At 37.8% G+C, this 14,847-nt stretch overlaps 1 protein-coding gene across 1 annotated transcript in view; it reads right to left on the reverse strand.

Annotated features, from left to right (window-relative positions):
- Nucleotides 1-10,469: 10,469 nt before the first annotated feature.
- The window catches only part of PRMT8 (protein arginine methyltransferase 8), a gene marked incomplete at its 5' end in the record, with an annotated part of 50,341 nt that continues 45,963 nt past the window's right edge, over nt 10,470-14,847 (reverse strand). Inside the window, 2 exons of the mRNA XM_026079947.1 lie at nt 10,470-10,807; nt 13,228-13,349. Coding sequence (XP_025935732.1) covers nt 10,724-10,807; nt 13,228-13,349 — 206 coding nt within the window. The remainder of the gene's footprint in view (nt 10,808-13,227; nt 13,350-14,847) is intronic.

Genomic DNA, 14,847 nt, shown 5'->3' on the forward strand with positions numbered 1-14,847 from the left:
GTCCCTTTTATCTTACCTTCTCTTGATTTTTCCATGCTTGTTCTTCCCTCACCCACCTTGACCCCTCCCTTTCTCTAATTCCATTGCCTCCCAAGAAACAACTTTCCCATAGTTACTTTTTCCTCGTTAGTCTCAGTCTTACTACATCAGTACCAACATTTGATATTTCTGATACCATTTCCTAAGTCATCTCAGCTTTACCTAGTATTACTGATATGGTTACCCGGGTGCTGCTGGTCTTGCAAGATTCCACTCCTCAATACTCCCCTCCAATTATCTGTGAAGTTCAGCCATCTTGCACATAACTCCACCTCAACCACATGTGAAATCCGGGTATCCTTCACATTGCTATCTGTATCTTTTGTCGGTTTCTCACTCTGTTACTTGTTACATTCAGTAATTTTTCATTTCATGTGCAGTAGTTTCTCATGGCCTGCTTGGTTAGGTAAACCTCAGGCCAGGTCATAGGCATCCATCTGCACCTTAACAGACAACAATTATTTACAGATTAATGCTCATAGAAGATAGGTATGACTACCAGGCTACTAGGTTCTACTTAAGACCAGTATCTACTGGCCAGGTGGTCATCAGTCAGGTGGGAAGCCTCCAGTGTTCCTTGGAATTAACTGTTCCTCCATCTTGCTGGATTGCTGCCTTCTGACTCTTCACCAAGATTTCACACCTTCTATCAATATTTTTCTCAGATCCATCATAAAGCTATTACTGTCTCAATAGCTGTGTGGTTTTATTTTCCCTTTCCTTCTTTTGCATTGTCTTTAGCTTGCTCACAGCTCAAAAAAAGAAAAAAAACTCTTCAGCTAAGCCAAGGTGCAAGGCACCATGAAACCCAGAGGTCACAGACAGCTGAACTCTCCTCCTTTGGGTTACATTGAGTTTTTTGGAGATGCAGGTAATGTCTTTGTACTGGAACTGAAATGAATCAAAAGCTAGTAGGAAGGGGAATGCAGAACCACAGATGTCTTGTGCTTTCTACACTTATTCCTATTACACTCTAAGAGCACAGAAATGTCTTCATTTAGAAGCAGCTGAAGTACTGATACAGAAATCTTTGAGTACAAGTGTCTGCAATGCTACAGAATATTTTAGCTAAAGAAAGTTGGGGTTTTTCTCCTGCTAGTGACATGACATACATGATTTAACACTTTAATTAACACTTTAACAAAGTGAGTTTTTCAAATGCATACAAAGTCCCTTATGGACCTTGATCAAAAGTCAAGACAGATCACTTTGGTTTAGACCTAAAGTCTGCAACAGTTAGCCATGGTTCAAACTCTTCTCAGCTGCTGTGATGTGCTGAAAACCAGTGTTTAGCTTCTGCAGTGATCAGAGTCTCCTTCCTCTACCTTTTCTGCAACATACTCCTGTTGAGCACAACAATCATTGCAAAGCTTTTCCAGTTCCCAGAAGAACCAGAGTTCAGAGTGGCTTTCTCCCTGGAAATGACTGATTTTCACAGGCTGAACAGGAAGGGAGTGGGAAGGCTGGTAGAATTCTGATACATTCAAATAGCATGTTATGCAGACTTGAATATTACAGGTGGCTGCTCCAGTTTGCCTGCTTAGGCATATCTCTCTGTGACATACTGTGTTGTGTCCTTGTTTTCTACATTTTACCTTCCCAGTCATATGTGATTTGAATTCTTTTTCTGAGCCTACAGAGTACAGGTCTTTTGCAAAACTTTGGTTTTGGTCACTCTGGTCTCAGATCTTTTGCCACAGACTCTAGCTTAATCTTCTTTTATTGTCTTCTAAATGATCACATTAAAAGCTGGGCATTATCTATTTTGGAAAATCACAGTCGACCTGCTTCATTATGGCTTCAACGCCCCTGCAGTGGTAAAAAGGATAACAAAAATCTTTGACAACCCAGATCCTGGCACAGCACATCAAGTCTATAAATCAGCAGTATGAATGTTGCTGTACCCACACATAGCTATGAAGTAGTTAATAAAGCTCAGATGCCATCTATTTCAAAGGAGGATGTTACAGGGTTGGTTGGAGGCTCGCCTTCCCTGCCAGTCATTACTCCTGTGTTTTACCTTGTACTGGCTCTTGCATTCATTAGAGCACCACCATTAGACCAGGTCATAAATCAGTTTAAATTACTACCTTGGCAGAAACTCAAAAAAAAAAAGAAGAAGAAGAAGAAGAAGAAGAAGAAGATAGAGGGAGTTTTCTGCTGCATTAGTGAGCTGAACTAGCACAGCAAAGTCTGACAAATACCAGAGTTAGTGGGATGGCATAGGTGGGAACACACAGCTAAGATAACGGTTGTGGTAAAAGAAGAAGCCTAGAGAGGTGGACAGCCTGTTTTCAGTAAGAGCAAGCTGTTTAATTGGCTCGTCTATCTTGTAACTTCATCTTTAGATACAACTAAATGGAGCTATGAACTAATATACCCTGCTTCTCAGGTGATTTGGGGGCTATTGAGCTCAACATTGCTGCAGCCGAAGACCAGTTTGGGTACTTCTGCCAAGGACTGAAAAGCCTCAAAACTACCATTGTGTAGTAGCTTAGAGATACAGCACACAAACCTGCAAAGCTCACTGCAGTTCCCATGTGAGTGTGAGTGCACTGTTCTGAATCTGCATAGCCTTGCTTCCAGTCCGTACACGTGCACATGACTGCAGTAGGTGCAAAGCAGTTTTGGTCAAGGTCTTTTGAATCCAAGCTATTAATGTTCATCAATTGTCATAGCAACCCTGTATCTTATGCGTATGTATTGTGATGCAAGACATAAATCATTAATGCAGCTTCTCAGCGATAGGACTTCTTTATGCATTATGTTAATAGAGAAACTGATCTGCATGAAAACACATCTGCTAGCAGAGAAAGACAGGTCAGTGATACTGAGTTAAACTTTTCATGTGTATGCTATAGGCACTGTAATGCCACCTTCCACGTTGGTGAAGTGCATTGGTGTCATTAAAGGCCCCAGGTGGAGGCAAAATAAGGGATTACTAAACTCAGCTAGGAAGTCTGAAGCTCTTTCTTTTGTCACGTCCATAGCCCATGTAGGATTTGCTGTAGGGAGATCGAGTGCTGCTCACATCAAAGCAAATGGAGAACAAATACCGCAGATGATTTATTAGTGCTTATTGTTTTTTCCTTATTGACAAGATTCTTAAGATTGTGTAGAAGAAAGGCTAAAGTGACTTTTTGTCATTGCTGTAGAGACAATGTAGCCGTGTAGATGCAATTATAAGTAATTGTAAGCAAGAAAGACATAGTCTGTCAAGAATGGAAATGTGTTTTATCAGATCAGCTGATAACCCATGAAATCTCCATCCTTGAAAGTTTTCATGACTGGGCTACACAAAGTGACACAGTGACCTGAGGTAGTTTTGGGAAAAGTTCTGCTCGGAGCAGTAAATTGGAATAGAGACTTCAAAGGGTCCCTTCCAATCAACATTTCTGTGAACGTGACCGACCAGTAAACCCTTACAATGGAAGAAGACTCAGGGGAGATTGATAAAGGCCCTGTGCCCATGAAACTCAGGGAAGAATGTAGGGTGTGACTGACCACAGCTGTTGCACAGAAAGCTGACTTTATCTCAACACAAAAAGGGGACCAGAGGGTGGCCTTTGTTTTAGATAAACAGTTATGTCAGTTGAGTGAATCAACTGGTGCTGTAAATGTTGCCCTCAAGTTCATCAAAAGAGTGTGAACATCTCCCTGAGTTAGCCAGACCAGCATGGGGGTTGGGGGCTGGAGTGTATATGTGGCTCAGGCCAACACAGATTATAAAAACTGAACAACTAACAGAAGAATTTCAAAGAGAGCAACAGGCTTGAGCTGATTTCAACCTATGTATTCCTTCCTAGCACCTGAGAACACCCAGCATTGTGATCATGAGCATATTCTAGAGACCGGTAATGGGAATCACATTAATATTGTGTTTGTACTGTAAATTGCAATTTGTATATTTTGCTAAGTATAACTTACACTTGTATGGTCATTCTGCTAAATAAAAAATCCTGTGTAACATTGAATATCTTCAAATAAGTAAAATTTGATATTAAACATTGTATCCTCCATGTGTAGAATATCTAAAACAACCTGGTGAGAGAGTACTGAACTCTGACAGTGATACATATGGAAAAAAATTAGATAAACTTTCAGTCACATAAACCCTTCTTCATATCTGCTTTTTGACCTACATTAAAGCCTAGGAGTTGGTCTCAAACCACTACAACACCTGCAACATGGAACTACTAGTGAGTGCTATGAGTGGGTGTGTTACTCGTGGGGTTTCACAGGGATAAGTTCTTGTTCCTGTGTTTTTCCATTTTCCCAATGTTTCCATTTTCCCAATGGTCTCACCACTGATCAAGCTTGGAAATGACGCTAAGATCACAGGAAAGGTAAAGAAAAATTGATGTGACCCTGGAAAATATTTCTTTTTTTTTTTTTTTTCTGAGGTGGAATAGAATGAAACTGTTGCAATTCACTGACACTTGCAGAGCTAGTAGTGGAAGATCACTTTGTTATCTACTTTTGCTCAGAAAGATGTTGATAAATTCCTAGTGCTGTATAAGAAATTGACAAAATGTTCAAAGGAGCTGAAGATATGTTTCATAGCAATAGGCTCAAATAGCTCAACAGCTAAAGCTATTTAGCTTCAGCTTATCAAAGAAAGAGTAGGGAATGAATTGATCCCTGCAATGATCAATTAGACAAAGGCACATCTACAAAATAAAGCTAAATAAGTTTTACAGAAATACACACACAAATTTGACAGAAAAGTTCATCAGAACCATTCATGTAATGTTGGAATTTTACAGGATTTGCGCTGATTTAGACATGAGTTCATTTAAGGGAATTTGATGGTGTTTGTAATGCAGGAGCTGGGACTGGCAGATCACAGTGGTACTTTCTGGATCCTGAAATTCTAACTGTTCAAAGACCCATGGAACTAACAAATTCTCTAGGCTAACTAGATTTATCCTTACTATTGCAGGCAATTATGTCATATGATCGTGTTTGTGAATTTGTACCCTAATAAAGAGAACACAGGCCACACTGGCAAGTAAGAGATGATGACAGCTTAGGAGAAAAGTTTGATTTAGGTTTTTGTTTTTATGTATAAGTGGGTTCCCTTCTTTTGTGCATCACAGAATTACAGTCTAGAAATATCCAGAGATGAGGAAAGATGGATAAACAGCATATTGAATTAGTAATGTTAAATGAACAAGGAGAGGAAGAGTATAACACAGTATCAATTTTTTGGCAAGCAGAACTGAATTTTGCATTTGGATCCACAAGCATTAGCTTGGAAGTGTCTAGGCACTCATTGAGATGGAGAGCAGAAGACGTCCTTGTGCTTAACAACAGTATCACTTAGCAATAGAGCTCAAAAGGTATATTCTCCTAGCAAATGTTATGCTTTATTGTCTCAGATGTGCTTACTAGTGGGAGGTGTCAAACCAATTTACCTAGTGGGAGAAATATTGAATATTTCCAGAAGTTCTTTACTCAGGTAGCTCCCCATCTTTACTGGTAAAGGATACCCCCAATTGTGAGTTCTGCTGCTATCATATCCTCAGTTCATAACTCAGAATTTGCTGTCATCATCTGAGCATGAATTGTTGTCTCCTTGGTATACAAATGCTATCTGTCATGTGCTGCTGTTTCAGCTTCACAAAACACATATGTTGCTTGCCTGCCTACAGTCATCCTAAAAGAAAGCAAGTGAAATAGTGAGTTATTTGTTCTATTTGAGATGCTGTGGTAGTGGTGATGACAGCAATTATAGGATAATCAGTCAATTACGGAAGTAAATAATAATTTGCTTTACTAAGGCCTCATTAACTAATGACACTTATTTGTCATGCCAATGAATGTAAAAAATGTGCCAGTGTTTGATGAAAAAGTATTTCTGCTAACTGATCAGCATAAATTATTAATCTAATGGATTACATATGCCTTTTCTGGACTGCCATTTCATATTTCTGCAGGAATGGCTTGTGATTAAATTCCACAGAGATCTTAATCCAGGGGTCCACTTCTGGTTCCAAAGCAGTCTTGTATTGGAATTGCATTTGTGTAAATGGAAAGGGCTAGACATGAAAACACACAACTGAACTGTAGAAGAGGATGGTCTGTTTTCCATGTGAGGATTGAGAGGTCAACTCCAGCTTGATTTTGCTGACTGCTCAGCTCCTTGAAAGACCATGTCTGCTGATTCAGAGTCATGGCTTGGATTGTATTACAAACCTGTATGTTCTGCAAGGAAGTAAGACTGTGTTGTTCGGTTCTATTTGTCATCTCAAAGCCAACATTTTTTTTTTTTTCCTGCTTCACACTCACATCCCAGGCTCCTCCTCCAAGCTTTCTCAAAACAATGCTATCTTCTTTGTATTGTTCATGTCATCACATAACTCCAAAATTTGTATCCTCTGAAACATGAGAAAAATATCAAACATACTACAGTGAGGGAACAGGGAAGGGAAGGGAGTCAGGGAAATTACATAGGTACATGTAGAGTTTGGAGAAAAAACAAAATATAACAGTGGAGATTGTAACATTTTTGAGGTGATTAAGAGTCTTTGCCTTTTCCTTCAGCAATATCTGGTCCACGGAATAATTTTTCACCATTCACTGCATACATCCTGGAGACTTTACGTCTGAAGGATTGGTGCTCTGCTTTAGCAGCCACCTGTGAACAGTAATCTGCCTCTTTCTCCATCTCAGATGTTTATAGCTCACATTTTAATCTCATTTTTGTGTCTAGCCTCAGAAGCAGAAGCTATCCCCAGGCAGCAGTCTTGTTCCCTGCAGACATGTTAATCCCCTGACTGTTCTCAATCAACATGCTGTGCAGAAATACAAAGATTCTGGGAAATCTCTAGCTGACATTCACAACCTCTTTAAAGCAATATGTGACAAACAAATTTTAAATATTTTTTTCTTTTTAAAATGAGGTGATTCAAAATATTGTTAGACCAGATCTAAAACTTTTGGTTTGTTTATTTAGCTGCTTTTTAAAAAGATTTATAAATGCTGTAAGCTCATCCTCAAATTTTAGGAAGTTTGGAAGTTGTCTAAAAGATTTCTCTTCCTCCTACCTGCCTATATGCTTTGTCTTGCATTAAAATCTGAGTAGATATCTGAGAAATATTGAAAGGAAAAGTTTCAAAAAGACTAAAAACCTTCAACTTTTCTAATTGAAACTAGACACTGAATGCTCAATGCATATTGAAAAAGAAATCACCTGGCTCTGTTGTATGTGAAAATTAGTAAAGTGCACACACTGCCATAAACCTACACATTGTATGCCAACCTGAAAATTACTCATAAAATGCGTCCTCCATGCCTTGACTCTTGCCTCCATGGCAAGAGAACTTGAAGTTCACTTTAATTAGTGACCCCTGAAGTTACATTCTTGGCAAATACTTTGATACATTTGTTAAGTACCATGTAACAGCAGCAACATACACCTACACCCTGTTACAGAACAAAATAAGGGGACAAATTGCAAATAGATAGGTGGTGTAACTCAGCTGAAAGGCTGAGACACAATGAAGGGTTGTACAGAAGAGAAGAGCTGCCATGAGGGGACCAAGGTGGGAACCAATTGTAAACTTCCACTATCTAATGGGGAGTTAAATTGAAAACAGAGCCAGACTCTTCTCAGAGGTGCACAGTGAAAGGCTAAGAGACAAGAGTCATAAGTTGTAACAAGGGAAATTCCAGCTGAACATAAGGAAAAACCTGTGAGATGGGCACAGCTCTGGAACAGGTGCCCAGAGAACCTGTAGAATCTCTGTTCTTGGAGATGTTCAGAATTTGTCTGGACAAGGCCCTGAGGAATATGAGCCATCTTTGAAGTTAGCCCTACTTTGAGCAGGGGCTTACACTAACGACTTCCCCAGGTTTCTTCCAACATAAATTATTTTATGAGTTTCTATGGGAAAATATCCCCAGCTCCTCTTGTCTCACCGGCCCCCTACTCTTTGCTTTATGGGATACCTCCTTTTTTTTTTTTTCTCATCCACCCTCTCCATATATAGCATGAGTCACTACCTGCTGCTAAAGTAAGCTGAGAAAGCAGCTGAGTAAGGAGTTCTGAGTCCTTGGCTCCACCTGAACAAGGCAAGCGGCAGGCTCTGATCAGATAGATCACTTCGGTGCCTTCCTGCTCTACCACCAGGACCACCCCACTCTCCTGCTACTCCTACCATGTCTCTGTAAAAGGAAGGCATGCTCATGAATGAAGAGAGTCTTCTAAAAGATAATTCCCCATTTCTATAAATTTATGGGGCTTTTAATTTGAAAGTAGTTATGACACAGTGTTGTTTTGTCTATTATATGAATGATGCTGGAACATGCTTTTGATAAGTAAATCTTTTTTTGTTAAGCTTTATTTATATATTTTTAAAAATTTGGCTTGTAGTGCTTTGTGATCACAAAGAACATGCTACCATCTGCCAACATGCACAGTACTTGAAGTTACTGATTATACAACACAGACAGATTGTCCTTTCTGTCACACTGAGTTTAATCCATATAAATTGAGCCACCTACAATGTTGTCAGAAAAAGGTTGAAATGAAAACATATATATGTATTTTTAATATTTTTAATATGTATTTTTAATATGAGTAGTAAGTGTTAAATGTCAGGGTTTGATGCATGTTGTGCATTAAACTAAAACACTGACAAATTATTGCAGTTGCAACTTTAGGTGAAACATATTTTAAGGTAAAGAAGAGAGTGATTGATTCATTGTCTTTCTTAAAGCAGAGACTAATTCTTCATTATATACAGCGAATATCATATATCTTTATATAAATGGAGGGGGCAGAGAAAGAAATCCCATAGAATTTCTTACCTTGAAATCCTAGAATCACAGAAATGCTGGTGGAAAGTGACTTCTGGACATTTTCTGATCCAACCTACCACTCAGAAAGCAGCTGACCTAGTTATGAGTGATCCCTTGAAACTGACAATAATATTTGAAGGATAAGATCCTAGTCATTTTGTTAGGAAATATGTTTATCCCCATCCCAAGCAAATGAAAGAAAAGTGCTTTAAAAGAACTGTGATGAACTATGCTGCAAACAGTGTACTTTGCTGCTGAATTATGGTTTAATTTCATTCTACATAGATAGATACCATGTACTAGGATCCCTAGACCATAATCTTTAGACCATAAGAAAATGGAGGTACTGTACAGTTTTTTAATGACAGGAACAGCAATATAAATAGCTTTCTAGAAAGTGAAAAGCTGGCGATCTTATACTGGCAAAACAAGAACCTACAAAAAGCTTACTAATGAGCAGCATTCCTCACATCCTCCTCACATCTTCTAGTCTGCTTCATTTTCAGGTAATTGCAAAGACTTTTTAGGCAAAAAGCTAGTCAATCTCATCCAATACATGATGAGAACATGATTTAGTGACTAATGCCATGGAGACTGGCAGATGTATGGATAAGGCCAGTGACGCAGTTTTTGATGAATTACATGTGATTAAATGGTCAACATCCATATAGTAAAAAAACTTGATAGATACATATCACGGGTTATAAACAATTAATATTTTAACGCTAAGCAGAAGATATTGAAAGAAAAACAATGAGTTTAAGGGAATGGGGACGCTACAGACATTTTAGTAGTATCAGAAGCTACAGACATTTTTTGAAAGACATTATCTTGTTCCAACAAGAAAAACCACTGCACTCTTAAAACTAGTATTTGCAATTTAAATTGACTTATCTAAATCATCAACAAAAGTAAACACCAATTCCCTATTGTTTTTTGAAGATGATTTTGTATTAAGAATCTTGTGGAAAGGAGAACTGAAATATGGCATGGCCAAGAAACATGAATTACTCACCATTTTAGAGACTTTACATTCATCACATTTAAATACCAAAAGTGTCTGATTTCAGAGGGTCTCATGCAATGCAAAATCCAGCTATAAAAACTCACCACAAAATATTTTCAAGGATAAAAAGCTAATGCTCTTAAAAGCTCTGGCAAACATCCACTTGTGAAGATAAATTTTAAAATTAATGATCCATATTTTCCAAATGATATTCTAAAAAATAGCTGTTCATCTTTCTATTAACTTGCAGCTCTTATACTTTGCATAGCTATAATTTTAGACAGCGAATGAAAGCTGGACCATGCCAGTGCCTAAAGTAGCGCCAGAAGTACCATCATTATTTTTCTGTAACTGTATAATGAGAAGTAAATAATCACAAAACTAATTCCTATTATGAAGCAACAAAATTTTTCTCGTGTACAATATATATATATATACATATATATATAGTATATTTATATTAAATATAAGTTCAATAATACTACCATGGCAATGTGTTGTAGTGGTCTTCTACAGTAAAGAGACTGCCCTAATCGCCTGTAACATGCAAAGCTTGGAAGAACCAGAAATTCACAGGAAGTAGTACAATTTGTATACGCATCTTCTGCCATCCTAAAGCTAACCAGAATTCTCAAGACTGTTGCTTATTTTGCCTATATGTTTGACAAAAGCTATAGTTCTGTATACTGTACATTCACAGTGGGAACCCAGCCCTCTGTACTACCTGCAAGAAAGATCAAGTTACCACTTTCCATCAGACTAAACATTCTAGTATCTAATATGATAGTCTTGCAAACCGTTATTCCTAGCTTGAAGTTCAGCAGTTCAAGACTTGATGCCATTCTCCTTTTCATCTCTCTGAAAGGTTTCTTGCTAGCGCATTTTGTAGTCATTAGATACTGATGTTTCACATAGCTGTCCTTTAAAATCCAAGTCTACTGAGAAATCCAGGTCGCGCTGTAATAAGATTTAAATGTAACTTGTAAGTAAGACTGTAAGTAGCTTGGTGTATGAATTCAGTTATGATTACTCAGGCTGAAGAAAATTGCAGACTCAGATGACTACTGTGTTTTTAAATTTCTTTTGTTTTTAAATGTTGCTAACACTGAAGAAGCAGGATGTAGGAAGCATTCCTCATATAATCTATGTTTATGGCATCTTTGCATATTCTTCTCAAACTTGCTTTAGTGGCCTGGCTACAACTAGGAAGCTCCTGCAATGCTATGATAGTGTAAGTATGCTTGAATAATTCTTTAAGGGTTTGCCCCATTGAGACTCTCACTCTAGGGCATAGATCATCTACACTAAGAGTTGTTCCAGAATAGATGTTCTGGTAAATTTCCAACTGTAGACAAGCCCTCAGTCAGTTGCTCTTTATCTTATATTCACATGTTGTTTGGAGAGAGACACTACATAGCCCTACAGAATGAAGCTGTCTCTGTACAGGCTTCTAAAAGGACTTGTGCTTCAGAAGAACAAACCACTAGCACTAGCAAATTGTTTTGAAACCAAGAGAACTGAAAGGTGGTCAGTCTTGTGATAACTATTAAGAACACTTTTATACAAGCACCTAAATCTGTTCTCAGGTGCTTACTGCTAAGCAAGCCAATTTGAAGTGCATTCTTTCTCTTCCCCCAAAAGAAAAGAGTAATAATACATTCAGCCTGAAAGAAAACAATCCAGTCCCCAAGGACAGCATACAGTGGGAAACAGATTCTTCTCCTCTACTGTTGTGGTAAGGGGTAAGCTTCAGGCTTAAATGTGTTTTAATGCCATTTCTTTTGTGTTTATTTCTTCAGCTGTATCGCCACTACTGTGAAAACAAGAATACTCAAGACTGTTGCTTATTTTGCCTATATGTTTGACAAAAGCTATGGATCTGTATACTGTACATTCACAATGGGATCCCAGCCCTCTGTACCACCTGCAAGAGAGATCAGGTTGCCACTTGCCATCAGTGTAAACATTCTAGTATCTAATATGATATTTTTAGTATTTATAGTATCTAATATCACATTTTTGGTACAGAAAAGCAAAATAGAAGCAAAAGAAGAAGGTAATGCAATGTTAAGATTTGCTGCAGCCAAGGAATGGAAGATTCCTACAGTCGTAGCAGTTGCATGAGTGGATTGTTACTAAGTTATTTTGCTGGTTGCATATTGTAATAGAAAATGAAGGAGTTTTACTTAAGTTTTTCAGCAGAAAATGACGCCACTGTTTCTCCCAGGAGTCATAGTTCTCATGTCTTGCTCTCCTATATCGGCACAGGTCTTCCATCAGACCATATCTCACAGTCCCCTCAAGGTAAAAGAGGTGCTGAATCAGTGACATATTTGCTGAGGGGAAAGGATTGAACCCTAGCAGAGAAATTGAGAAGGTGGAACTACAGCTCTCACCAGTCATTACAGCATGATATGCGTCATGTTTTAGCTTTAGTCTTAAATAAAACATTAATATTTTCTGTGGAAAGTCAATTTTTTTAAACAAATTTTGATGCAATTGCAAATTGAATTTTTCCACAGAAAATTTTCAACCAATTCTACAAGAGAAATGTTTAGTCCACTGGGGGCTGTTTCACTGCTTTTCTTACATCTTCAGTTAGGTCCTGTGAGTTGCATTCTGACAGTCATGAGGGACAGATTCTGAAATGGCATGCCTTAAAAAATACTCATGGGCCAGCAACCACCTTTAAGAAAAACAAAAAATTTTAAATCCTTTTTTTGAAAATTTGACTGCTCATTATTACAGCTTGCATTTACCGGTACATATACATAACATTCAATGGTGATACTATGATGTTTGCGTAAGACAAAAGCACCTAATGTGTTAGTAAATGTTCTCATCACAGAGACTCTTATTTCAGCAATGAAAAATAGATATCAAGCATGTCATTTGATTGGTGAGTTCATACAGAAGTTGAATTGAAATTTTTTTTCTTAATTCCATAAAGGAGAGTTCTTGGGCACTGAGTTTTTTTGGAAATCTGCCTACAGATGTTGAACTGAAAGTAGTTACTCCTGATCATCCTGTGTTGGCAGGGAGGAATTACCACTGATTTTAAAGAGAGCCTTTCCTGCCTGTGTCACAAAACATGATCCAGACTGACTGCAGAGGACAGCTAGCTGATTTTTTGATGTAGCTGGATCCTTTCTTCCTTCCCCTGCTAGCTTGTTTGCTAGCTGAGTTCTGGATCATTAACATTGCATTACCATTGTTTTCACCAGCCTTGGTTAAGGCTGTGACTAGAGCTCTTATTAATTAACATGAATTTAGAGCCTTTATCATGCTCATTGTGTTATTTATACTCATTTTATTTATTGCTGATTATAGTTTGTCATCAATAGAGTTGAGAATTAGAAGCAGTGATGCTGACTCACCACATTTTTTGCATTTGGTTTCATGGATATAGTCCCATAGATTTCTTCCCCTCGTCTCACAGTTAAATAGTCCTCTAAGTAGAAGACAGTTTGCTTCCAGTGGGTATAGGGAGCATCAGGTGCTAGAAAATAAATATGGGCATTATTTATAGAAATTTGGTCATTGTCTTACAGATCAAATTAGACTTGTGAAACAACTGAAAAAAGCTCCCTTTCTCATTGGACGCTTTAACTCATACACTACAATAACAAACATGCTTCACAGCAACACAGTTCTATTGACTTTCAGTGGGTTGTCTTAGGATTTTTACTGGAATATGTCAGAAGTGAGTCACACTCAGCAATAAAGATTCCACAAAAAAGGTTACTGGGTATTTTGGACACTGCTTTCTTTTCAACACAAACACATTAAAATTGTGGAAATCTTTGCCACAAAGTATTTTGAATGTCAGAAGTCTAAGTTAGTTCTAAAAACAATTACACAAAACCATGGAAGAAAGGTCCATCGAAAACTATTAATAAGAATCACACGGCTGAAACCTCTGACTCATGATCCTGATACAACAGATTTTATTTTTCCAGGAGGATACATCTGGGAAAAAAGGGCATTGCCCTTTTGATCTGTTTTTAGTCTTTCTAAGGTCATATGCCATGGGTGACTGCCAGAGATGGATACTAGTCTAAACGAATTTCCAGTAGAATAAATTTTATGTCCTTTAAGTTTATAAGTGAAAGATAAATTCTGCCAAATGTTTGTCTTGATTAAATCTGGGCTTCTTATGCAGAAGTATTTCAGGTATTTAACTGTGTCTTTAGAGGTGAATACATCCTCTTCACTTCATATCTGTCTTCAGGCCTGAGCATGCACTAGACAACTATTCTGTATCCAGATTTTTTTCCCCCCGAAACCCAGTGCTGCTCAATATGTTTGGAAGAGGACTAAGTAGGTTAGAGATACTGAGGAGGACAGCCACACACTTTGCACTCCCACTTCAAACCTGGACCTCCAATTTTGCCCTACTTTCTGTTCAGAAAAGCTTGTGTTTTCAAGCCAGAGAGAGCTGTAGTATAGAATTATATGGTTTTTAATACCATATAATAGGATTATATGATATTTAATGGACTGTTCTATAGTAGCAGATCTCAGGAAATGTCTTTTTATTATAACGCCCTTGCGGTGTTAGCTTATTTAGGTACTTGATCTCCACAGTCTTTTCCCTATTGATTATGTAGGATTGGCTTATCAGGACTTAATTTGTTCTATTCTCTATTTGCTATACTTGAAAACTTTGACTGAATGGGGCCATGTATTTTGGCTATCCTTACTCTTTTGTTATGTTAGGATTTTGTTTTACTTATTTGTTTTTATTTCTGATTTAAATTCAGATCTTTGAGCAGTGCCAAGTGAACTTGCATTGGTTATGTCATGTCTAGCATTCTTGTAGTTCTGAGCACCTAGGAATGTAAGAACGGCTATACAGAGACTTCCTGACCTAGGGAAATAGCCCCTGAAGAATTTATTTTTCTTCCATGTCTTTCCCCAATCACTTTTCTGATGCTGACATGGGCCCACTATCTTGAATCATGCTAATAACTTCTTAACAATATTTAATAGAACAA

Source organism: Apteryx rowi, unplaced genomic scaffold (assembly GCF_003343035.1).
Source record: "Apteryx rowi isolate R43461 unplaced genomic scaffold, aptRow1 scaffold_506, whole genome shotgun sequence".
Classification (NCBI taxonomy): Eukaryota; Metazoa; Chordata; class Aves; order Apterygiformes; family Apterygidae; genus Apteryx; species Apteryx rowi.